Source organism: Mauremys reevesii, linkage group 7 (assembly GCF_016161935.1).
Source record: "Mauremys reevesii isolate NIE-2019 linkage group 7, ASM1616193v1, whole genome shotgun sequence".
NCBI lineage: Eukaryota > Metazoa > Chordata > Testudines > Geoemydidae > Mauremys > Mauremys reevesii.
This window is the reverse complement of record NC_052629.1, coordinates 75612149-75638922: the sequence shown is the minus strand read 5'-3', so window position 1 is coordinate 75638922 and position 26774 is coordinate 75612149. Positions and strand designations below refer to the sequence as shown.

The window sequence follows — 26774 nt, the reverse complement described above, 5'->3', positions numbered from 1 at the left end:
GCAGGTGTGAAATTAGGAAGGCCAAATCACACTTGGAGTTGCAGCTAGCCGGAGATGTTAGGAGTAACAAGAAGGATTTCTTTAGGTATGTTAGCAACAGGAAGAAAGTCAAGGAAAGTGTGGGCCCCTTGATGAATGAGGGAGGGAACCTAGTGACGGAGGATGTGGAGAAAGCTAGTGTACTCAATGCTTTTTTTTGCCTCTGTCTTCACAGACAAGGTCAGCTCCCAGACAGCTGCACTCTGCAGCACGGTATGGGGAGGAGGGGACCAGCTCTCTGTGGAGAAAGAATTAGTTTGGGACTATTTAGGAAAGCTGGACGAGCACAAGTCCATGGGGCCGGATGCGCTGCATCCGAGGGTGCTAAAGGAGTTGGCCGATGAGATTGCAGAGCCATTGGCCATTATCTTTGAAAAATCATGGTGATTGGGAGAGGTCCCGGACGACTGGAAAAAAGCTAATGTAGTGCCCATCTTTAAAAAAGGGAAGAAGGAAGATCCAGGGAACTACAGGCCAGTCAGTCTCACCTCAGTCCCTGGAAAAATCATGGAACAGGTCCTCAAGGAATCAATCCTGAACCACTTAAAGGAGGGGAAAGTGATCAGGAACAGTCAGCATGGATTCACCAAGGGCAAGTCATGCCTGACTAACCTAATTGCCTTCTATGATGAGATAACCGGCTCTGTGGATGAGGGGAAAGCAGTGGATGTGCTGTTTCTGGACTTTAGCAAAGCTTTTGATACAGTCTCCCACAGTATTCTTGCCAGCAAGTTAAAGAAGTCTGGGCTGGATGAATGGACGGTAAGGTGGATAGAAAACTGGCTAGCCAGTCGGGCTCAACGGGTAGTGATCAATGGTTCAATGTCTAGTTGGCAGCCGGTATCAAGTGGAGTGCCCCAGGGGTCGGTGCTGGGGCCGGTTTTATTCAATATCTTCATTAACGATCTGGAGGATGGTGTGGACTGCACCCTTAGCAAGTTTGCAGATGACACTAAACTGGGAGGAGTGGTTGATACGCTGGAGGGTAGGGATAGGATACAGAGGGACCTAGACAAATTAGAGGATTGGGCCAAAAGAAATCTGATGAGGTTCAACAAGGACAAGTGCAGAGTCCTGCACTTAGGACGGAAGAATCCCATGCACTGTTACAGACTAGGGACCGAATGGCTGGGCAGCAGTTCTGCAGAAAAGGACCTAGGGGTTATGGTGGACGAAAAGCTGAATATGAGTCAACAGTGTGCCCTTGTTGCCAAGAAGGCTAATGGCATTTTGGGTTGTATAAGTAGGGGCATTTCCAGCAGATCGAGGGATGTGATCATTCCCCTCTACTCAGCACTGGTGAGGCCTCATTTGGAGTACTGTGTCCAGTTTTGGGCCCCACACTACAAGAAGGATGTGGATAAATTGGAGAGAGTCCAGCGGAGGGCAACAAAAATGATTAGGGGTCTGGAGCACATGACTTATGCGGAGAGGCTGAGGGAACTGGGATTGTTTAGTCTGCAGAAGAGAAGAATGAGGGGGGATTTGATAGCTGCTTTCAACTACCTGAAAGGGGGTTCCAAAGAGGATGGATCGAGACTGTTCTCAGTGGTACCTGATGACAGAACAAGGAGTAATGGTCTCAAGTTGCAGAGGGGGAGGTTTAGGTTGGACATTAGGAAAAACTTTTTCACTAGTAGGGTGGTGAAGAACTGGAATGGGTTACCTAGGGAGGTGGTGGAATCTCCTTCCTTAGAGGTTTTTAAGGTCAGGCTTGACAAAGCCCTGGCTGGGATGATTTAGTTGGGTTTGGTCCTGCTTTGAGCAGGGGGTTGGACTAGATGACCTCCTGAGGTCCCTTCCAACCCTGAGAGTCTATGATTCTATGATTCTCTTTCCTTTATCTCCAGTTCTTTCAGTTCCAATATTTTATGGTGCTCTCTCTCACAACTCCAACTTTGCAATAGCTTCACTGCTTTCACTTATTTTCCTGCTTTTCTGTCCCTACTTCCCTTTCCCAAAATAAGCGAACAGAAAATAACAAACTGATAGCCTCCTTAGCTGTCCTTAGCCACCACACCTAAAGCCTCATTTAAAATCATTACACCAGTGTATGAAGTGCAAATCTTGCTCAGTACAACAATCTCTGTATTTCACCCTGCTCACTGCACCACTGATTGGATCCCCGGGGTGCAGCCTGGGACTGTGGAACTGCTGTGTGCCTTAACTCTCCAGCCTAGGCTGTTTATCAAAATGCTTTGCTAGTAACAAGTGTGATAGACTCAGGCCAGTTGGGTACAGCAGAATAGCAGAAGGCAGATATACTGGCCACTGGATTACCAGTTTTCTGTTCCCTGACTGACCAGAGCAGGGGCTGCTCCAGGCTAATGAGAACACCTGACTCTAATTAACCTGTAAAGAGTCAGGTGAGGCCATTCAGTTAATGTGACCACCTGACTCTAATTAAGGCCCTGCTGTTACTATAAAAAGGGCTCACTCCAGTCAGGCAGAGGAGCCAGGGAGCCAGAGGAGAGGAAGTGCGGCTGAAGGGCTGGTTACTGAAGACACCCTAAAACATCGTTAAAGGAGCCCTAAGGTAAGGGTGAAGAGGGGAGAAGCAGGAGAGCTGTGGGGAAGTGGCCCAGGGAAATGTAGCAACTCTGGCAGTGAAAGGTTGGCTGCCAACAACTGCTTCCATTAGGGTCCCTGGGCTGGAACCCGGAGTAGAGGGCGGGCCCGGGTTCCCCCCAACCCACAACTACAGGAACAGTTCCTGGAAGGGGAAGTCAGGTCCCTGTCAGGACAGGAGGCTGAACAGAGACTGTGGGTGTTCTCTCACCAACCTCCTTGCAGCCTATGATGAAAAGGGCTCAGTAGACTGTAACCCTGTCCCTAGAGAGAGAAGGGCTACGTGGAGGGTCATAGTGAGCCACTGAGGCTAAGCATAAACCGCCTAGAAGCGCAGGATCCACAGGAGCAAGGTCAGAGCTCTGCCACAACTGGTGTCAGGAGTGGGATAGTGATTGTTCACAGCGTGGCGGAACAAAAAGAGGTGGTTACTAAAAAAAAACAAACCAAAAACAAAAACAAAAAAAAACAAAACAAAAAGAAAACAAACAAACAAAAAAAGGGTGCACTGGGGTTTTTGGCTGTGGGGTTTTTTTTGTTGTTGTTATTTGTACCACCATGGAGGAGGTGGTGAGAGCACTGGTGCAAGCCACAGCGGCCCAGCAGGAGGCAACACGGGCTCAGGCAATGGCACAACAGGAGTCCATGAGGTTACAGCAGGAAACCAACCAATTGTTAATGAGCCAGGCGACCCAAGATCAAGCCCTCCTGCGCAAGGTTGTGGACCAGCTGAAGATCCTCATCACCCAGGCCCAGGGGTCCAATGGGACGCGAACCCTGAGGGCCACCGGTTGTCTGCCAAAGATGACGGCAGATGATGACATAGAGGCGTATCTCCTCTCATTTGAAAGGACTGCACAGCGTGAGGCATGGCCCCTGGAGCAGTGGACCAGCATTCTCGCACCTTTCTTGTGTGGAGAGGCCCAGAAGGCCTACTTTGATCTGCCCACTCAGGATGCTGCTGACTATTACCGGCTGAGGGCAGAGATCCTAGCACGATCCAGGGTGACAGCAGCAGTACAGGCCCAGAGGTTCCAGGAGTGGAAATACAGGGAGAACAAACCTCCAAGGTCCCAACTATTTGACCTCATACACCTTGCTCGGAAGTGGTTACGGCCTGAGGCATGCAGCCCGGAGGAGATATTAGAGACTTTGGTCATGGACCATTACATGCGGGGGCTGCCGCCGGATCTCCGAAAATGGGTCTGCCAGAACGATCCATCCACCTATGACGAAATGGTCACATTGGTGGAAAGACGGATAACAGCCAGGGTATTAACCCAACTACCCAAGGAAGGCCCCTCACGAAACAAACATTTGACCCCGACCATGGAGGGTCGAGCGGCCAATCCCCCAGGAAGTCCTAGGTGGAAGAAGAGGGAGGTCAAAAACTGGTCAGGAACCCAGAAGGAAGGAAAAGGGCTGAGTGGGGGGAATCCTGGGACTAAATCTCCTAACCCACGTGATAGGGGAATGACTAAAAGCAATTATAGGTCTTATGGGTGCGGGGAGTTGGGGCACATAGCTGCCCAGTGCCCCAATGTCATAGAGCCAAGGCAGTGTAACCTGGGGAACGGGGCAGACCCATGCAGCCTACTCAATATTGTAGGGGTCACAGTCACCCCACATAAATATACAAGGCAGGTAAAGTTGAATGGGGTAGAAACCATGGCACTCATAGACTCGGGGAGTGCTATCATCCTGATTTCAGGTAAATTAGTGAAGCGCAGCCAGTTAATGCAGGCCAAGCATACAGGGGTAACCTGTGTCCATGGGACTGTTAGCTACTACCCCACCATACCAGTAAAAATTGAAATGCAGGGAAATGTCACCGGTGTGAAAGCAGGGGTAGTCCCAAACCTCCCATACCCCGTGCTCATAGGTAGAGATTTCCCTGGGTTTGGAAACTTGCTCCCACCGGAGGAATTAGAGGGAGAGGAGCTCCCCGAAATTCAGGGGGTTTCTGCAGCAGAATGTCACCTCCCATTTTTCGCAGAAATGTCCCAGGAGCTATTCCCTCTCCCGGGGAAAGGCAGGAAGACCAAAAGAGAAAGAAGGGCGGCCAAGGCCTTGGGTACCCGAATCCTGACACAAGGACAGAGGGTGACCTGTGTAGGCAGACGTACACGGGCAACTGAAGGGGAGGGCCCTGAGACAGAGGAGGGGTCAGAGACCACTTCCAACCCCAACCTCACAGAGCCAGCCGAGAGGGCGGAGACAGATCCCCCAGAGTTCAGGCTGTTAAACCCAGAGAGAGAGACTTTTGGACGGGACCAGGTGGAAGACCCAAGGTACGAGAACCCCAGGAAGGAGGTGGCTGAGATAGATGGGGTACCCATAGAGGGAAAGGCCCGGGGGCCAGGGCCTTATTTTGTGGCAAATGCAGGAGTAAGAGGTACACCAACTCCTAGTCCCCCGGAAACACCAGAAGGCAATATTAAGCCTCGCTCACAGTCACCTTTTTGGAGGACACTTGGGAGTGGAAAAAACCCAGGCGCAAATCTTACGCAGGTTCTTCTGGCCGTGGGTACATGAAGACGTCCGGCGGTACTGTGCCTCTTGCCCTGAATGTCAACTGCACAGCCCTCGTCCATATCTAAGAGCTCCTCTGGTACCCCTGCCGATCATCAAAGTCCCATTCGAGCAGATTGCCATGGATCTTGTGGGGCCGTTAGAGAAAATGACCCAAGGCCACCAGTATGTGCTTGTCATCCTAGACTATGCAACCAGGTACCCAGAAGCTGTCCCGTTACGAAATACAGCTTCCAAGAGCATTGCCAAAGAATTAGTGGCAATCTTTGCCCGAGTAGGGCTACCAAAAGAAATCCTCACAGACCAGGGAACACCATTCATGTCCAAGTTGATGAAGGATTTGTGTTCCCTGCTCCATGTCCAGACGCTGCGGACCTCAGTTTACCATCCACAAACTGATGGTCTGGTGGAAAGATTTAACCGAACCCTCAAGGCCATGATAAGTAAGGTGATAAGCAAGGATGGGAAAGATTGGGACAACCTACTACCGTACCTCATGTTCGCCGTCCGTGAGGTCCCCCAAGCTTCCACTGGATTCTCCCCCTTTGAGCTGTTGTATGGACGCAACCCCCGAGGCATCCTGGACATAGCCAAGGAAATTTGGGAGGAGGAACCCAGTGAGGGGAAGAACATAATAGAACATGTACTACAGATGAGGGATCGGATAGCTCGGGTCACTCCCATAGTGAGGGAACACCTAGAGAAGGCCCAAGAGACCCAGAGAACCTACTACGACCGCCAAGCCAAGCTTCGTCAGTTTCAACCTGGTGACCGAGTAATGGTACTGGTACCCACGGCCGAAAGTAAGCTGTTGGCCCAGTGGCAAGGGCCCTATGAAATAGTTGAACCCGTAGGGAAAGTAAATTACAAGGTGCGACAACCAGGACGTCGAAAAGTAGAGCAGATATATCATGCCAACCTTCTGAAACCATGGCATGCGCGAGAGGCATGCACAGTGATTCGAGAAGGGCTGCACCCAGGGAACAAAAATCCTGAACAAGTGAGGGTGTCTCCTGATCTAACGACAGCACAGAAGAAAGAGGTAACTGAGATGATTGCCCAATATCACGATGTATTCTCGACAAAGCCAGGTCACACAACCGGGACATATCACCACATCATCACAAACCCTGGGGCCAGAGTAACTATGAGGCCCTACCGGGTGCCAGCAGCCAAAAGGGAGGAAATAAAAGCGGAAGTCAGGAAAATGCTGGAGATGGGGGTCATCGAAGAATCCCACAGTCAGTGGTCCAGCCCAATAGTGTTGGTGCCCAAACCTGATGGCACCACAAGGTTCTGCAACGACTTCCATCGACTAAATGAGATATCCCAGTTTGATGCCTACCCTATACCCCGCATAGACGAACTAGTGGACCGTCTGGGGAATGCCCGGTACTTGACAACCTTAGACTTGACAAAGGGGTACTGGCAGATTCCCCTAGCCGAAGATGCAAAGGAAAAGATGGTGTTTTCTACACCAGAGGGGCTCTTCCAATATACGGTCCTTCCTTTTGGACTACATGGGGCTCCAGCTACCTTTCAGCGCCTCATGGACAAGTTATTACACCCCCATACCAGTTATGCTGCGGCCTACTTGGATGACGTGGTGATTCATACCCCAGACTGGGAGACCCACTTGGAAAAAGTGGGGGCGGTCCTTGATACCTTCCGGCGAGCTGGCCTTACAGCGAACCCTGTTAAATGTGCTGTAGGGTTCACGGAGGCCAAATATCTTGGCTACGTGGTAGGAAAAGGTCTGGTAAAACCCCAACTGAATAAGTTAGAGGCCATCCAAAATTGGCCTCGGCCAAGTCGTAAGAAGCAGGTCCGAGCATTTCTAGGGGTGGTGGGGTATTACCGGCGTTTCATCCCCCATTTTGCTACAAGGGCGAGTCCCCTAACGGACTTAGTGAAGGCCCATGGTCCTGATCCAGTCAGATGGTCCGATGCAGCAGAAAGGGCATTCGCGGACTTACGGACTGCCCTCTGCAGTAACCCCGTATTGATAGCCCCAGATTTCAACAAGGATTTTATCTTACAGACAGATGTATCCGAGGTAGGGTTAGGGGCCGTCCTGTCGCAGATGGTTGGGGAGGAGGAACACCCAGTTCTCTACCTCAGTAGGAAACTCCTTCCGAAGGAACAAAAATATGCAGTTGTAGAGAGAGAGTGCCTTGCTGTAAAATGGGCCATGGAAACGTTGGGTGACTACCTGCTGGGGCGCAGATTTGTCCTTGTGACTGACCATGCCCCTCTTCAATGGATGCAACGGAACAAGGAAAAGAACACAAGGGTAACCAGGTGGTTCTTATCCCTCCAACCTTTCCAGTTCCGCATAGAGCACAGAGCAGGGAGTCGCCATGGCAATGCCAATGGCTTATCACGCGTACACTGTCTGGCGTCCCAAGCTGCCCAACCCCTTGGTGTTGAGCAGGGGGGAGGGATATGTGATAGACTCAGGCCAGTTGGGTACAGCAGAATAGCAGAAGGCAGATATACTGGCCACTGGATTACCAGTTTTCTGTTCCCTGACTGACCAGACCAGGCTAATGAGAACACCTGACTCTAATTAACCGGTAAAGAGTCAGGTGAGGCCATTCAGTTAATGTGACCACCTGACTCTAATTAAGGCCCTGCTGTTACTATAAAAAGGGCTCACTCCAGTCAGGCAGAGGAGCCAGAGGAGAGGAAGTGCGGCTGAAGGGCTGGTTACTGAAGACACCCTAAAACATCGTTAAAGGAGCCCTAAGGTAAGGGAGAAGCAGGAGATCTGTGGGGAAGTAGGGAAATGTAGCAACTCTGGCAGTGAAAGGTTGGCTGCCAACAACTGCTACCATTAGGGTCCCTGGGCTGGAACCCGGAGTACAGGGCGGGCCTGGGTTCCCCCCTACCCACAACTACAGGAACAGCTCCTGGAAGGGGAAGTCAGGTCCCTGTCAGGACAGGAGGCTGAACAGAGACTGTGGGAGTTCTCTCACCAACCTCCTTGCAGCCTATGATGAAAAGGGCTCAGTAGACTGTAACCCTGGCCCTAGAGAGAGAAGGGCTATGTGGAGGGTCACAGTGAGCCACTGAGGCTAAGCATAAACCGCCTAGAAGTGCAGGACCCACATGAGCAAGGTCAGAGCTCTGCCACACAAGCAACAAGCCCCTCCAGACGCGATCACTCAGCACAAATACATGTGGAGCCCCACGCCCAGCTAGATTGCATGAATGTTCCCAGAGGCACTCATGAATCACACAGAGAAAAGCACCAGCCAAATCCCCCCAGTTCCCAGCCTTGTACCTCAGGATATAGGCAGTGCAAGTTTATTAATTGGTTCACCACTTCATCAGTGGTAAACCTGTAAACCTGAGCAAACATTCTTACCAAATGCTTCAGGCAAACTCACTGGTAAAGATAAAGAGTTAAACAAATATATTGACTATAAAGTGATTATAAGTGATAGGCAAAAAGTCAGAGTTAGTTACCAAAATAAAATAAAATATAAGCGTGCAGGCTAAATTCTCAACCCTATTAGACTGGACAACATCTAGATTAAGCAGTTTTTCTCACCCCACTGGATATTGCAGTCTTCAATATACAGGTTTGTCCCTTAAACCTGGGCCAGTCTCCTCTCTTAGAGTTTTCAGTCTTCTGAGTGTCCTTGTTGCTTGAAGCATAGGTGGGGGAAGGAGAAAGACCAAGCATGGAGGCCCTGTGTTCTGTTTTATACCCTTAATCCCATGTGCTTGGAGAACACAAGTCCAGGCATGTCTGGTGGTCTTGGTGAGTCACAAGATGAAGCAATATCCTGGTGTGTCTCCTGTGAGTGAGTCAATGAATTGTAACTCCTCTTCTGGACAACGACTGGTGATTCTGTTCAGCACCCACCCAGGTGTTGATTACCTCTTCCCTTGTCATTGTCTCTGGAGAGCTAGTTTCTGGGTGCTTCCCAAACCCAAACACATTCTCATAACTTCATATGCATTAATGATGTACATATTTAGATGGGACAGTAGGTTTCAGCAGATCATAACCTTTCCCATGATACCTCATATGGCATGCTTTATATGCAATATCACAATTATATATAAATGAGGAATATGGGGGTTACAGGGTGCTCCCCAAAGATATAGAATGTCACACCTATCCAGCAGGGATGGCCTGCATTCTTTTTCCTAGATGAATGCCTTTGCATTGTGCTGCATTAAGACATGTTAAGATTGGCTTAGTCTTCTGTAAGGCATTTGACTCAGTCCCACACAATATCCTAAATTAAAAATATAAGCACTATCCACAATCCTTGCAAGGTGGAGGCACTGCAGCAGGTTAACAGGTTCTGGCTGGTCCTGTGGCTGCTTGGGCCAGAGTATAAAAGGAAGGGGAAGAACATGCCTTCTCCTCATTGGGCTGGCTGAAGCCTCTGCACATTCTCCCCAGTCTTTTCAGTTGATTTACTTTGTGAGTGTTTGGGTAAAAAGCAAGCCCAGACCAGGGCTGTAAAAGCACTGATGCCTGTAGGGCTAGTTCCATTGCCTGCCTGGGGAACCCTGCTTGGTATCTTGATAGCTTTTTTGACAAGGTTACAAGTTTGGTTGTTAAAGGTCACAGTGCTGATGTAAGGTTCTTAGACGCCTGCAAGGCCTTTGACTTGGGACTGCATGACACTGAGTAAAAAACTAGAATGATATAAAATTAACATGGCAAATGATGAATGGATTAAATGCTGGCTGGCAAATAGGGCTCAAAATGGAACTGAGAATGGGGAATCATCATTGAGTGGGTGTGTTTCCAGTGGGTCCCACAGGGATCAGTTCTTGGCCCTATGCTATTTAACATGCTTATTAATGACCTGGAAGAAAATGTGTAATCATCACCGATAAAGTTTGCAGATGATCCAAAAATTGGGGGACTGATAAATAATTAATAGAACAGATCATTGATAGAGTGATAAGGATCGCTTGGTAAATGGGAAGCAAGCAAATAATATGCATTTTAATATGGCTAAATGTAAATATACATATCCAGGAACACAGAATGCAGGCAATACTTACACAGTGGGGACTCTATCCTGGAAAGCAGTGACTCTGAAAAAGATTTGGGGCGATGGTGGATACTCAGCTGAAAATGAGCTGCTTGTGTGACCGGTGGCCAAAAGGGCTAATGCAATCCTGGGATGCATAAAGAGACAAATCTCAAGTGGTAGAGAGATTATTTTACCTCTGGATTTGGCACTGGTGTGAACGCTCTAGAATAGTGTGTCCAGTTCTCAAGAAGGATGTTGATAAATTGGAGAGGGTCCACAACTCCAAAAGGATGTGGATAAAGTGGAGAGGGTTCTGAGAAGAGCCATGAGAACAGCCTCACCTCGGTCCCTGGAAAAATCATGGATCAGGTCCTCAAGGAATCCATTTTGAAGCACTTGGAGGAGAGGAAGATAATCAGGAACAGTCAACATGGATTCACCAAGGGCAAGTCATGCCTGACTAACCTAATTGCCTTCTATGATGAGATAACTGGCTCTGTGAATATGGGGAAAGCGATGGACGTGATATATCTTGACTTTAGCAAAGCTTTTGATACAGTCTCCCACAGTATTCTTGCCAGCAAGTTAAAAAAGTATGGATTGAATGAATGGACTATACGGTGGTGTGGCGGGGTTACGACTCACCGGCGCAGCATCGCCTGCTGATCATCTCGGGAATTAGCTCTTCCAGCCTCTGGAGCACCCTCTGCAGGCCAGTGTCTTGCCTGCCACTGGCCCCCTTGTCCCTCGCAGACCCCGGTGCTCTTCTGTGTCAGGGTTCTGCCCCCTAGCAGCAACCCACAATCTGGGTCTCCCCACCCAGGGGAACCCCCAGCCCCCTATCCCCACCTTGCCTCAGTGGCTACTGCCAGTCATCATCTAGCCCCCACTCCCTGGAGCATACTGCAATCTGTCATGGCCACTCATCATTGGCAAGGGGGTTTAGGACCTGCTGCCTTTGCCTATCTCTGGGCTGCCCCTCTGCAGCCCCAGTACCTTCTTATAGGCCCTTTTCAAGGCCAGCAGCCTGGGATTTTTCCAGGCTGGAGCTCCCCAGCTCCCTCTGCCCTTCCACAGCACTGCTCCACTCTAGGTGCACTGCTCCACTCTAGGTATGCTGCTCAGCTCCCAGGCAGCCAGGTCCTTCTCTCTCAGAAGCTAGAGAGAGAGTATCAGGAGGTAGCCGTGTTAGTCTGTATCCACAAAAACAACAAGGAGTCTGGTGGCAACTTAAAGATTTATTTGGGCATATTTGTGCATAAGCTTTTGTGGATAAATAACCTCGCTTCTTCAGATGCAGAGAGAGAGATTGTGTGTTTAGTTTTGGCCCACTGCCCTCTTATAAGGGCCAACTGGGACCTGATTGCACTGGCTACAGCTCTGGCTGTTTTCCCAATCAGCCTAGCTTCTCAGCCACAGCCATCTCCAGGGCTACTTTAACCCCTTCAGGGCTGGAGCGAGGTGGATAGAAAGCTGGCTAGATCATCGGGCTCAAGAGGCAGTGATCAATGGCTTGATGTCTAGTTGGCAGCCGGTATCAAGCAGAGTGCCCCAGGGGTCAGTCCTGAGGCCAGTTTTGTTCCACATCTTCATTAATGATCTGGGTGATGGGATGGATTGCACCCTCAACAAGTTTGTGGATGACACTAAGCTGGGAGGAGAGGTAAATACACTGGAGGGTAGGGATAGGGTCCAAAGTGACCTAGAGAAATTGGAGGATTGAGCCAAAAGAAATCTGATGAGGTTCAACAAGGACAAGTGCAGAGTCTTGCACTTAGGATGGAACAATCCCATGCACTGCTACAGCCTGGGACCTGACTGGCTAAGTGGCAGTTCTGCAGAAAAGTACCTGAGGATTACAGTGGACAAGAAGTTGGATATGAGTCAACAGTGTGTCCTTGTTGCCAAGAAAGCTAAAGGCATATTGGGCTGTATTAGTAGGAGCACTGCCAGTAGATCGAGGGATGTGATTATTCCCCTGTATTCAGCACTGGTGAGGCCACATCTGGAGTATTGCATCCAGTTTTGGGATACCTGCAACAGAAAGGATGTGGACAAATTGGAGAGGGACCTCCATGACTTTAAGATTAAGCTGGATAAGTTTATGGAGGGGATGGTATGATAGGATAACGGGTTTAGTCAATAGGTCAATAACGTGCCACACTGGTAATTAGTACAAAGGGTCAATGTTGGGATATTGTTAACCTTTTCCAGAGGGTCTGGCTGGAGAGTCTTGCCCACATGCTCGGGGTTCAGCTGATCGCCATATTTGGGGTCGGGAAGGAATTTTCCTCCAGGGTAGATTGGCAGTGGCCCTGGAGGTTTTTCACCTTCCTCTGAAGCATGGGGCAGGGGTCGCTTGCTGGTGGATTATCTGCTACTTGAAGTCTTTAAATCATGATTTGGAGCATTCAACAGCAGAGTCAAGGGAGAGAATTAGTTCAGGAGTGGGTGGATCGGCTTATGTGGCCTGCATCTTGCAGGAGGTCAGACTAGATGATCATAATGGTCCCTTCTGATCTTGAATTCTATGATTCTATGAGAGAGTCCAGTGGAGGGCAACAAAAATTATTAGGGGGCTGGAGCACATGATTTATGAGGAGAGGCTGAGGGAACTGGGCTTATTTCATCTGCAGAAGAGAAGAGTGAGGGGGGATTTGATAGCAGCCTTCAACTACCTGAAGGGGGGTTCTAAAGAGGATGGAGCTAGGCTGTTCAAAGTCATGGCAGATGTCAGAACAAGGAGCAGTGGTCTCAAGTTGCAGTGGTGGGAGGTCTAGGTTGAATATTAGGAAAAACTATTTCACTAGGAGAGTGGTGAAGCGCTGGAATGGGTTACTTAGGGAACTGGTGGAATCTCCATCCATAGAGGTTTTTAAGGCCTGGTTTTGACAAAGCCCTGGCTAAGATGGTTTATTTGGGGTTGGTCCAGCTTTGAGCAGAGGGTTGGACTAAATGACCTTCTGAGGTCTCTTCCAACCCTAATCTTCTATGGCTACGTCTATACTACCCGCCCGGGTCGGCGGGTAGCGTTCGACTTCTCGGAGTTCGATATATCGCGTCTCATCTAGACGCGATATATCGAACTCCGAACGCGCTCCCGTCGACTCTGGAACTCCACCACCGTGAACGGCGGTGGCGGAGTCGACAGGGGAGCCGCGGACTTCGATCCCACGGCGTCTGGATGGGTGAGTATTTCGAACTAAGGTAGTTCGAGTTCAGCTACGCTATTTGCGTAGCTGAACTTGCGTACCTTAGTTCGACCCCTGCCCCCCCAGTGTAGACCAGGCCTAAGATTCTATGAATGAGTAACTAACCCATCCTTTATCTGCCAACACCCCCAGCTGCATGTCACCAGCACATGTTACCCACAAGGACTGTACATTTTCTTCCAAATCTTTGGTAAAGATCTGGAACAGCAGTGGGCTGAGAACAGATCCACACAAGACCCAAAAGAACCCCCCCCACACACACACACACACTGGCTGATAATTTCCTGTTGACAAGCTGTGATGGGTGTTCACCCCACACAGGACTGGAAGGGGTTAAGGTGTCCAGGCAGGCCAGTTAGCTGCCCAGGCTGCACCTGGAGGAGGAGCTTCACAGCAAACAAATATTTCAGCCTCGGCTCATCAGGCTGGCAGAGAAAGCGCTAACACCCTCCAATGGCTGGACATTGAAGCTGAACAAAGTCAGTCTGGAAATCAGGTGTACATTTGCAACAGCTGGAAGAATTAACCATTGGAGCCATTTACTGGGGTCCTGGTGGATTCTCTGGCACTATCAATTTCTAACTCATGACTGGCTCTGCTCTAGGAAGTGTTGTGGGGCCGCTTTCTCACCTGGGCCAAATGGGCTCAACCGAGCTGATCACAGGGACCCTTCTGGCCTTCAAAGCAGGAATCTATATAAATAAACTCCAGTGCAATTCCTGTGAATGAGGCTCTAGAGTAGTGTTGCCAGGCATCGGGTTTTCGACTGGAACGCCCGGTTGGAAAGGGACCCTAGGAGCTCCGGTTGGCACCATCAACCTGGATGTTAAAAGTCTGGTCAGAGGCACAGCAGGGATCCAAGTCTAAGGCAAGCTCCCTACCTACCCTAGCTCCATGCAGCTCCCGGAAGCAGCCTCCGGGTTCCAGTGGCCCCTAGGCTCATGGGTGGCCAGGGAGGCTCTGCCCGTGCCCCGAGTGCCAGCTAAGCAGCTCCCATTGGCTGGGAACTGCAACCAATGGGAGCTGCAGGGGTGGTGCCTGCAGACAAGAGGGCAGCGCACAGAACTTCACTGGCCACACCTGCATCTAGGAGCTGTAAGTGTCGCCAGGACCCCGCACCCCCTCCCACACTCAAACTCCCTCCCAGGGCCTGCACCCCGCAACCCCTTCACACCCCAACCCCCTGCCCCAGCCCTAAGCCTGCTTCTGCACCCAAAACCTCTCATCCCTGGCCCCACCCCAGAGCCCATACCCCCAGCCAGAGCCCTCACCCCTCCATACCCCAACTCCTTGTCCAAGACCAGAGCCCTCTCCTGCACCTCAAACCCTCATCCCCAGCCCCACCCCAGGGCCCACACCCCCAGCCATAGCTCTCACCCCCACATACCCCAACTCCTTGTCCCAGCCTGGAGCCCTCTCTGCAACCCGAACCCCACATCCCTGGCCTCGCCCTAGAGCCCGCACCCCCAGCCAGAGCCCTAACCCTCCTGCTTCAGCCCAGTGAAAGTGAGTGAGGGTGGGGGAGAGCGATCAATGGAGGGAGGGGGGATGGAGTGAGCAGGGGTGGGGCCTCTGGGAAGGGGAGGGGCAGGGGTGGGACCTTGGGGAAGGGGCAGGGCAGCGGTGTTCAGTTTTGTGCAATTAGAAAGTTCACTCCCTAGATTAGGGTTGCCAACCATTGTGTGGGATGTGGCTACATTGCAATGAGTCCTGTGGCTGGTCTATGTCAGCTCATGCATGCTCACGAAGCCTGGGCTGGAAAACTGCAGTGTAGACATCTGGTCTTGGACTGGCGGCTAGGCTCTGGGACCCTCTCCGGTTGCCCTATTTTACAGAGAACTATGGTGACTGGCATTAATCAGGCACATTTATTCTTTGCTACTTGTGTCAGCCATTCAATGGCTTTGCCCAACCATTTGCCCAACCCTGTTTGCCTTTTCCAGGTGGTGGCACAACATTAGCATATCTCCAGTCCCCTGGGCCTTGCCCCATATATCTGGGAGGGGTAATGGGAGGAGGGGGAGGTAGGGCAGGCTCAGAATTTCTCCCTGTTTTGTTCTTATGTTGTAGATGGTGTTGTTGTTTTAGAAACAATCAAGTGATTGCAGAGCCAACCTGGCTGTCACTGTGGAGCCAGGGCTTACAACCAGGGGTGAAAGTAACTTAAAGGACTTACTGGTACGCCAGCGTCCTGAGTGGGGGCGTGGCCTCAACCAGAAGAGGCGTGGCCTCAACTGGAAGAGGTGAGGCCTTTCAATATTTAAAGGCCCTGGGGCTCCAGCTGTGGCTGGGAGCCCCAGGGCCTTTAAATCACCCTGGAGCTACCAGCTGCAGAGGTTCAAGGGCGAATTAAAGGGCCTGGGGCTCCGGCTGCTGTGGAGCTCTGGGCCCTTTAACTCACTGCAGGAGTCCTGCCACTGCTACTCCGAGGCGGCAGGGCTCGGGTGGGGTTTTAAAGGGCCCAGAGCTCCAGCCGCTGCAAGGAGCCCCGGGCCCTTTAAAGCGCCACTGGAGCCCTGCTGCCAGACCTCCAGTGGTGCTTTAAAGGGCCCGGGGCTCCCCACAGCAGCCGGAGTTCCGGCCTTTTTAAATCCCCGCCTAAGCCCGGCTGCCAGAGCTCCGGCGGTGATTTAAAGGGCCCGGGGCTCCCCGCAGCGGCTGGAGCCCCGGGCCCTTTAAATCACAGCTGGGGAAGCCGGTCCGGTCCAGCATGGCATACTGGCTCTTGCCAGTACGCCATACTGGACCAGACCGGCTTACTTTCACCTCTGGTTACAGGAGAAAGAGCTAGTGCCAGCACAGGCTGGATTCAGGGAGAGCAGCTTTGCTGTCAGGGCCCAAAGCTGCAATGGGGTCACCGGGAGCTGCCCTGTCACTCCCCTGCAGGCCATGCCCTGACCCCAGACAATGCTGATACTGCACAGTGCCATTGCATGCCTCACCTCCTCTTTTCTTTGCCCATCACAGCTGTGTCGGCGTTCGGAAAGAAATTCACATCATTCTGGTGAGCGAATGCCGCAAGGTGAGTCACACTCAACTGCCCCAATGCCCCACCCCATGGCCATCCTGATGTATGAACCTTTGTCTCCCCACAGCTACCCTGATGCACCAGCCCTCACCTCCCCAGAGCCACCTCAATGCGCCAGCCCTCGCCTCCCCACAACTGCCCTGATGCATAAATCCTACAGCCACCCAATGTCCTAGCCAAAACCACCCCCCAGTGTGCCAACCCTCGCCACACCATTGTCATCCCAAAGCACCAGCCCTCACCTCCCCACAGACACCCTGATGCACCAGCCCTCTCCTCCCTACAGCTGCCCCAAACCACCACTCCTCACCTCCCCACTACCGCCCTCAACCACGAACCCTTCCCTCGCCGTTGCCACCCTGATTCACTAGTGCTCCCCTCCGCACACTGGCGCTGATACACCTGCCTTCACATCCCCACAATGGCCCCAATGCACCAGCCCTCAAATACCCACAGCCACCCTGACATGCCAGCCCTCGCCTCCCAACTGCTGCACTGACATGCCAGCCCTTGCCTCCCCATAACTGCCCTGACACCCAGCTATCGCCTCCCCACAGACGCCCTGACATGCCAGCCCTCGCCTCCCCATGGCTGCCCCAAAGCACCAGCATCCCCTCCCCATAACCATCCCAATGCGCCAGCCCTCATTTCCCACAGCTCTCTTGATGCACCAGCCCTTGCCTGCCCGTAACTGCCCTGACGCACCAGCCCTCCCTTCCACACAGATGCTCTAGCCCTTCTCTCCCCACAGCCACCCTAATGTGCCAGCCCTCACTTCCCCAATCTGCCCAAACATGCCAGCCCTCCCCTCCCATAACTCTGCTGACATGCCAGTCCTTGCCTCCCCACAGCCAACCTGATGCGCCAGCCATTGCCTCGCCATAACTCTTCTGATTCGCCAGCCCTGGACTCCACACAGCCACCCTGATGCACCAGCCCACGGTCACACAACATGCCAGCCAACACCACACATAGTATGCCAGCTCACACCACCTAATAGCCACCCTGAAGCACCAGCCCTCTCTTCCCCACAGGTACCTGGAACGACAACGGCTCGCGTAACAAAGCGGCCTTTGGCAGGACACTACTGAGAGTATCAATTCAGGACACATTGCTTAGAATAGGGCAGTCACCGCCTAAGGCTGGGGATCCTTCACTACTAAGGCACATCAAACCAGACAAACAGAGAGGACTTCGGTTTTACCTCACTGGCTAACCAGAAGTCATACAAGCAATTCCCTCAGATACTCCAGTTTCCCAGTATCACCACCAGCACCATTCCTTATGGGGATGAATGGTTATGAAAACCAATACCCCAGTAAAAGAAAAAGGGTTCTCCTGATCCCAAAGGACCAAGCACCAGACCCAGGTCAATATACCAGTTAGATCTTACCCACAAATCACGCTGTTGACAATCCTTTAGAACAGGCCTGCACAACTCGTAAAGCGGCGAGGGCCACATTCCTCCAAAGAAAACAGCTGAGGGCCAAAACCTCCCAGCCCGAGGAAACACCCCGCCCCAGGGCTGCCCAGCCCTGCGGAAACAAACCCTCCTTCCCCAGCGCCGCCCCCCAAAACAGCTGTGTGCCAAAAAGGAAGGTTGGGGGTGGGGAGGTGATACTTTATTTTAAATCAACCAGGGGCTCCCAGCTAAAGAGGTGGCTGGGAGCCCTCAGGGTCAAATTAAAGGGCCCGGGGCTCTGGCGGCTGGGGGAACCTGGCAGGGCCGGCTCTAGGTTTTTTGCTGCCCCAAGCAAAAAAAAATTTGGCTGTCCCCCTGGGCTCCCCCTGTACCCTCCTGCTGCCCCAGTCCTGGGCTCTCCCCCCACCCACCCACACCCCCTGCCACCCCAGCACTGGGCTTCCCCCTTTCCTCCCCACCAGTGCCCTCCCTCCACCCTGCTGCTGCCCCAGCCCTGGCTCCCCCCCACCAGTGCCCCCCCCACCTCCTGCCGCCCCAGCCCTGGGTCACTGGTAACTCGCTCCCAGGGCGGGTCATTCAGCCGGAATTTTGGATGTGCACAGAACACAGACAGGATTGGTTCCCATATGGTTACAGAGCTGCAGTAAAGTGGAACAATTTTCAGCTTGTGTGATTGGAGGATATCTGGATGCATATTATAAGACTGTCCTCCATAAATGAGGAAAAGTTGAGGTGCCTTTATTATTCTTTTGTTTCACTCTTTCTTTCTATGGGGAATTTGCCAATGCAATATCACTGTCTTCCTTTCAAACAAACAAAAAGGCAATGGCTGTTGAAAATAGCAATTCCAGTCCTAATAAGCATTTCTTGCTCAATTTTATCCTGCTTTTTCTACAGCAAGTTACAGTGGATCAGTATATTTGATTTGGGATAAATGAAGTAAAAGCTGCCCAAACCGAGCTTGAGCACTCCTGAATTTTGAGGTGTTCAAATCTGGAAGGCAGGTGCTGGGGGTGGGAGAGGGCTGTGGGCTCCATGGGGGAGCATGGCAGCAAGTGTCTGGAGCTGCACGGAGCCAGACACGCTGGTCTGAGTGGCACAGTAAGTGGTTTGGGGGTTGGAGAAGGGGTAGGGGGTTCTGGGGGGCAGTCAAGGGACAGGGAGCAGGGGCGGGGTTGGATGGGGCAGCGGTTCGGTGGGGCAGTCGGGACAGGCAGCAATTGGATAGGCATGGGAGTCCAGGAGGTTTATCAGGGGACAGGTAGGGGGTGGGGTCCTGGAGGGAAGTTGGGGGGGTCTCAGGAGGGGGCAGTTGGGGACAAGGAGAAGGGAGGGTTAGATAGGGGCTGGGGTCCCAAGGGGCAATTAGGGGCAGGGGTCTCGGGAGGGGGTAATCGGGGGACAAGGACCAGTGGTGCTTAGATAGGGGGTGGGTGTCCTGGGGGGCAGTTGGGGCAGAGGTCTGGGGAGGGGGCAATCAGCGGCCAGGGGCTGAGATTCAAAGGGCTCTGGGCTCCCTGCCCCTTCGGGCAGCCCAGAGCCCTCTGATTCCTGGCCGCGGCTGGGATTTAAAGGGCTCTGGGCTCCCCGCGGCTGCGGGCAGCACAGAGCCCTTTGAATCCCGGCCCTGGCTGAGATTTAAAGGGCTCTGGGCTCCCTGCCCCTGCGGGCAGCCCAGAGCCCTCTGATTCCCGGCCGCGGCTGGGATTTAAAGGGCTCTGGGCTCCCCGCGGCTGCAGGCAGCCCAGAGCCCTCTGATTCCCGGCCGCGGCTGGGATTTAAAGGGCTCTGGGCTCCCCGTGGCTGCAGGCAGCACAGAGCCCTCTGATTCCTGGCCGCGGCTGGGATTTAAAAGGCTCTGGGCTCCCTGCTCCTTCAGGCAGCCCAGAGCCCTTTGATTCCCTGCCGCAGCTGGGATTCAAAGGGCTCTGGGCTGCCCGCAGAGTGCCGTGGGGTGGGGATTTAGAATCCCCCCGGCGGGCCGCACAGTGAGGCTCTGCGGGCCACATGCGGCCCGTGGGCCATATGTTGTGCAGGCCTACTTTAGAATCTAAAATCTAAAGGTTTATTCAGAAAAAGAAAGAAATATAGATGAGAGCTAAAATTGATTAAATGGAATCAATTACATACAGTAATGGCAAAGTTCTTGGTTCAGGCTTGTAGCAGTGATGGTGTCACGGAGTGTGGGGGAGTCGGGGCCCTGCACCCCTCTTCCTGGGATTCACAGTGACTCTCAGCCAGCCAGTAAGATGGAAGGTTTATTAGACAATAGGAACGCAGTCTTCAGCAGAGCTTTTAGGCACAACCAGGACCCCTCAATCAAGTCCTTCTGGGGGTTCAGGGAGCTTAGTATCACCCAGCCCAAACTGAAACTAAAAATCCCTCCAGCCCCTCTCTTCCTCCTCCCCTCTGCCCCTCCTCCCTTTGTTCAGTCTCCCTAGGCAGCTGGTGTGGCTTCCCTTAACCCCTCTCCTGGCTCAGGTTACAGCACAGGTAGATTTCTTCTCATTCCCAATGTAACCTCCCTGCAACATTCCCAGGTCAAATCCGCCCTGCTCCGTCACAGATGGAATAAACTGCAGGTTCAAATCAAATCTCTGGAGTACATCCACAGGGATGGGTCATTCGGTCCCTTTGTTCAGAGCTTCAGTTTGCAGCAAGGTTCTTCCAGAGGTCAGACGCAGGATTGAAGACAAGATGGAGGAGATGCAGCAGCCTTTTATAGTCTCTTGCCATGTGGCCCTTCTTTCTTTGTCCCAAAGATAAGCTATCCAGCACCTGGCATAGAAAAAACCTTAGAGTTCTGTCCATAGGCATGTCCCTGCATGCCTTGCTGAGTCACAAGGCGTATCTGCCTTCTCTCAATGGGTCAGTTGTATAGCTGATGGTCCTTAATTGGCCGTCAAGCAGGCTAGGCAGTGCTGATGCCAAATTGTCTGGAGTGTCATCCAGAAGCATAGCACAGGTTTGAAATACAGACAGTATAGAGCCAATACTTACAACTTTAAATACAAAAATGATACATGCATACAGATAGCATAATCATAACTAGTAAATCATAACCTCCTCATAGACACCTTACTTGACCTTCTTTGTACAAGATTTGGTGCCACTAAAGGACCTTGGTTGCAACAATGGTCTGTACGGTCACAGTTCGTGTCAATAATGTCACACGTCGCTTCCCCACAGCCACCCTGACACACCAGCCATCCTATCCTCACAACCACTCAGAACCACCATCTCTCGTCTCCCCACAGCTGCCCTCACACACCAACCCTCGTCTTCCCACAGCTGCCCCAAAGCTCCAACCTTGGCTTTTTCATAGTCGCCCCGAAGCACCAGCCCTTGCATCCTGACAACCGCCCCAAAGCACCAGCCCTCTCCTGCTCACAGCTGCCCAGAAGCATCAGCCCTCGCCACCCTACAGACACCCTGATTTGCCATCTGTAGTCACCCCATGGCTCCCTGATGTGCCAAACCTCGACTCCCCACAACTGTCCCAATGCACCAGTCCTCGGCTCCCCACAGCCGCCCAGATGTGTCAGCCCTCGACTCCCCACAACTGCTCTGAACAACCAGCCCTCATCTCTCTATGACCGCCCTGACACACCAGCCCTCACCTTCCCACAACAGTCCCAGCACATCAGCCCTTGCCACCTCACAGCCGTCCTGACATCCGACCTCTCGCCTCCTCACAGCGATCCTGATACGTGCCCCCTCACCTCCCCGCAGCCTCCCTGACGTGCCAGCCATCACCTCCCCACAACTGCCCCAACACTCCAGCCCTCGTCCCCCCACATTCACCCTTACGTGCCAGCCCTCACCTCCCCACAACCGCCCTGACGCTCCAGCCCTCGCCTCCCCACAGCTGTCCTGATGTTCCATCCCTCACCTCCCCACAGCCGCCCTGACCCTCCAGCCCTTGCTTACCCCACGCACCAACCATCCCCTCCCCACAACCACTCGGAGCCACCAGCTCTTGCCTCACCAAAGACACCCTGACGCACCAGCCCTCGTATTCCCACAGCTACCTCGAAGCACCAGCCTTCACGTCCTCACGGCCACCCCGAAGCACCAGCCCTCACCACCCAACAACTGCCCCGACGAACTAGCCCTCGGTTCCACAAATCCACCATGATTCCCCAGCCTTCGCTACCCTACTACTGCCCTGCTGTATTGGCCTTGCCTGATGCTCCGGACTAGGTGTGTGGGCTTTATAGTGTCTGCTGGATGCTGGGAATGGGTGAGAGCGTCCCAAGCAATGTCTGCAATGTCACGCTAGGGAAATGAAAATCAACCCATCCAGCCCCCCTCCATGTGCCACCGACCCATTCCCCCACTCCCTGGCCCCCATTATCCCCCACCACTCACCCAAGTCACTGTCCCTCCAGCCACTCACTTTCTCCATACCCCACCGGCAGTCACTCACCGTGTGCCCATTCACCAGCCCCTGCAGACCGCACTGACCTCCCATCCTCTCTCCTGCCCAGTGGCCCACCTGTTATTTGCTGACTGCACTACCCTGCTGAGGCGGGAATTGCCTGGGGTGCCTTTCATTAGCTGCCGGCCCCCTCTCTGCCCCAACCCACCCTCTTCCCCCAACAGGAGGCTGGGAAAGCAGGTGGCAATCTAGTCTTTGCAGTGGAAAAAACCTATGAAGAAACCAGTGAATTCAGCAGGCAACGTTGGACTCTGGGTATAACAGTGAGTGTCACTGCAAAGTGAAGCGGGTGTCTGTTGGGTTACAGCTGCAAGGGGGTCTGCTCGTGGGCTACATCCACAAGGGGGACTGCTAGGGATACAGCCACATGGGGGTCTGAGGATACAGCCACATGGGGGTTGGGTACAGCCACGTGCGGGTCGGGGTACAGTTGTGAGGGGAACTGCTGCTTTTTGCCTTTTGCAGATTGGATTATGTGGAAATTAATGCCCATGGGCAGGGTCAGGCACACAGCAAGCTTCCTCCCCCAGCTCTGCCGGTGCCTCTCAAACACCCGCCTTGCAGCCACAGGCTAGCCCCACCTCAACCCGCAGCCCCTGCTAGCCCAGCCCTGGGATCCCCCCTATCCCAGCTCTGCCGGTGCCCCTCTCTCCCAACCCACAGCCCTCTGCTATTTCAGCTCCCCACTCCACTAGCTCTGCCAGTGCCCTCTCCCAACCCACAGCCCCCTGCTGTTCCTGAAAAAAGTGTGCCCGTCATTAAAGCTGTGTGCAGGCTTTCTGCTGGTACCAGAACGGACAGGCTCATTTTCCATGTGCCATCAGTCATAGTGCGTTGGAGAGCAAAACGCCTGAGGTGTGGTACGTTTGCTATATGATGAGGTTGGCAGGGCGAAGGTGGCTGGAACAGGGCAGTGCCCCGCAGGCCGGGAGTGGATGGGCCATTTGAGAGGCCCTTGTCCCAGTGGGAAGAATAAAGTGTGGGAGAGGCTCGGCCTATCACTCCCTTCCCTGGGAACCAGACCCTGCCCCATGCCATCTCCTGAGCATGGCAGCCATTGCCCTAGGCTGCTCAGTGTCCAGGCCAGCTCCCCCAGCCCTGCTCTCACCAACATTCACGCCCCATGTGGCCATTCACACGGGTACAGCAGAAGTCTGCCCCTGTGGTGTGGGCACTGCACGGAACATAACAGTCCCTGCCTGGGAGAGCTGGGAGTGAGAGACAGGACTGCCCAGAGCATGTGACCAACAAGCCACTGGAGTACCGAACCCACAGGGAGGTCATGACCCCACTGGGAAGGCCTCCTTGCTGGCTGGCCCATGTTTGCCCACAGAGATGAGCTGATCTCTCTTTGGCTGCCCCAGCACCCTCCCCACCAGCCCTTTGCCAAGAGGGACTGGTTGACATTGTGGCTGCTGAATCATGGCTTGCCCAGGCCATTCCTCCTGCTTGGAGCATCACCCACTGCTTGGGTGTTGCTGGGCTGCTGAGCCCCTGCCTGGCAATGGGTAGCCGAACACCAGAGTTGTGGCAGGAGAGCTGCGGGAGCCTGTCCTGGCCTGCTGGGGAGGTGTGTGTGGGCAGGGACTGCAGTGCCCATTTGCAGAGGGTGAAATGCACAGCTCTGAGCCCAGATTTAAGCTAAGGGTCCCCTGGGGCTGGGCAGTTCATTGGGTCAGGAGTTCGTCAGCCATCTCCTTGATTGTAAACAGACTACACACTCCTCTCGCTGGCCACTGTGCCTGCAGGGAGCTGTTCCCAAGCCAGAGGACTGTGCGTGCTGTGGGGGCAGGAGTGATAGTGAAAGCGCTTGGAGCTCAGTCATGGACCAGGGCCCATTGCACCAGGCGCTGCACACACACAGAGTTGTCAATGATCTTTCCATCTCTTTCTGTCTCCCATCAAGCTTTTGAAACCATGGAAACCACTAGGCTGCTTCACAAATTGCAAGGCCAGAAGGGCCCAGTGTGACCTGGAAGGCCGAAGACAGGATGTTGGGTCTCACTGAGCAAACCAGGCCTTTACCTGTAGCAAGCTTCTTCAGAGCCTGAGGCAGCACTGCAGGAGGGCATGGGGAGTGACCTCTTCTCAGCTCTGTGCACTGTCTGGAGCAAGCCATGGGAACACGTGCCCAGCACGCAGGCTTGGTGTCCATCAGGAACATTGACAAAGTATGGGCCCGTGCCACAATGTGACTGTCATGGAGGTGGGGTGTGCCCTGCTCTCAGAGGATACTTCTGAGGTTGTGCAGGACTGCTCCTTCCTGTAGTCAACTTGGGCCAGGGATCTGATGTGGGGACCCTGGCCCTTTCCTGAGATTATACACAGAGTTGCTCACTCACTGAATCTTAACTCTAGTATCTTCATAGGTTTTTCCCTCTCTCTGAGCCATGTACGAGTCGAGGGCTGGCAGCTGAAGGCTCCAATATCCTTCACATTCCAGTTTGCCCCATCGGCCCATCTGCACGCACAGCGTTCCTGTACTCTCACCATCCCTGCGACAGAAAGTGTTCCACACCCCAATCCGGGGATTGAGAGAACTTCAATTAGGACCTAACACTGTTTCCTTACTGAGATACGAGGCCATAGGACTCTGAAAGGCAGTGCGTAAACTGGCTGACTTTTCCCAAAGTAGATACTGGCCAGGCATGTCTCTCAGCTGCCCCAAAGCCATCCAGAAGCCATTCTAAAGCATTCAAAGGGCAGTGCTATCCATTGGTAACATCACACGTTGTTTTATGTATGCCTGGGTATTATTTTTATTTCCAAAATAGCCTTAATCATTCCACTTTGATTTACGTCTATACCTCATCAACATCCAGGGGCTGGAGGTTTCTTGTTTCTTTTTGGTTTGGTTTCCTTTGTACTGAATTCTCTTTCCTTTCTGCTTTGTGCTAAGTTAGCACCCAGGCTGTTGTCTGTAGAAGCAATAGAGTCCAGAAGGCTATAAAGAGCACAAGGTCAGGAGAGCGCTGCCTCTGCCATTCTCCTTCTTATTACTGTGCAATTCAAGTCCTTCTTAAGCCATTGCCGGTGGGCATGCTCCGAAAGATGGAGGAGCTACTCACAACAAAACGTTTAACCTGCCAGGATGAAGTTCCTCGGACCATAACCCAGGAGAGCAGAAGGAAACCAAATGGAAAGCTTGTTTCACCTTAAAGAAATCAGCAAGTGTACAAATGTTCTGGTTTTCATTTGTTTGTGTTGTCAATTTCCTGCCAGTCTCTCGTTCATGCTGAGCATGCTCAAAACAACAGTTCATTGGTGTGATCTATTGGAGCTTCCATCCACCTTGGGTAACTGCGAGTGAGTCTCATGTCTAATGTTCTATGCAATGAAATACAAAAATTGAAAATATCCTGTTAATATTTACCAAGTTCAATGTTCTGTATAAGGATTTAATTGCAACTGTGCTATTGATACTGGATAGTGATCTTTATATCAAACACCCGTGTGTATAACATTTCAATTAGTGGCATGTTTGACCCATTGAGGGCCACTTTGCCAAAGGCCTGTGACTGTCCTGTAGTAGAGCATGGCTTGCTACTTTTCTGCACGCTCTCATCTACGTTTAACGCTTGCAGTTCTTTGCTTGGAGGATTTTTTTCTCATGGTTCATCTTCTATGTTGAATGCTAGTAGCAGATTTATGCACTTGTTATTGATGGTGCAGTCCCAATGTGAAGCAGAACATCCTGCAGCTGATGCATCTGAACTCCCTGCCTCTTGCCCCGCAGTGGCTACCAAGGTCCAATACACAGCACCACCAGGGATTCCCTGAGATAGACCTTTGTCCAGCCCTGGTCCATCTCAGAATAGGCAACCGGGCAAATGGGGGTGGGGTGGGCGAGACCAGAAGCCAGCTGGGCAGGGCAGCTGGAGCAGCTCTGGAAATTGGTTTTAGAATTTTTGCACTGAAGCCTCCCTGCGCTGCCCTGCTTTGTGAGGCTGAGAGGTCTCATAGTGGTGTCAGTTCCCAGTGCCACTCCTTCCAGTGCAGTATTACCAGTGACTGAAGAGCCCTGAACAACTACCCCAGGAATCCATGGAGAGAGAACTGAGCATGGTCCAGTGATAGTAAAGCGGAGCAGACTGCCCTGCAGTTACATTTCCCTCCCTGCCCATAGCCACCTGGCTGAGCCCTGTTTTTGCACAAGCTAGATGAAGCCTGTAAAGCCCTTTCAGGTGAGAGATGGGGCCAGAGCCTTCTCTGTGCCCTTGGGCATGGTGAGCCTGTGGGGACAGGGCAGGACCCGGGGGTGCTCACCACAGCACTCACCCTGCAGTGTGCACCAGCTTGGCTGTGCCAGATTGGTGAGTGATTGGCCCAGCCAACACCCTCCTTCTCGGATCCCAAAGCACCTCTCGTCAGGGATCTTGGGCTCCACACTCTGCTTAGGGTTTGTTTCACTGTCCTCCCATTACATTGCAGCGTCATAGTCAGTGACTGAGCCCCTGGGTGGTGTCTCATCACAGAGGCCACATCTTTGTGGCCATGGAGGCTGAGTTCTCCTCTTTCCATG

At 52.7% G+C, this 26774-nt stretch overlaps 1 protein-coding gene across 4 annotated transcripts in view; it reads left to right on the top strand.

The window, feature by feature from the left end:
• BSN (bassoon presynaptic cytomatrix protein) overlaps positions 1 to 25264 on the top strand; it is an 89909-nt gene extending 64645 nt beyond the window's left edge. For 3 of the 4 annotated variants that reach the window (XM_039546968.1, XM_039546967.1, XM_039546966.1), the window contains exons 8-10: positions 16328 to 16364; positions 22417 to 22515; positions 24159 to 25264. In XM_039546968.1, the coding sequence (XP_039402902.1) occupies positions 16328 to 16364; positions 22417 to 22444 (65 nt within the window). In that variant the 3' untranslated portion in view covers positions 22445 to 22515; positions 24159 to 25264. Of the gene's footprint in view, positions 1 to 16327; positions 16383 to 22416; positions 22516 to 24158 lie in introns of all 4 variants that reach the window. The other variant, XM_039546965.1, reaches the window with a different exon arrangement.
• The last annotated feature ends 1510 nt before the right edge of the window (positions 25265 to 26774 follow it).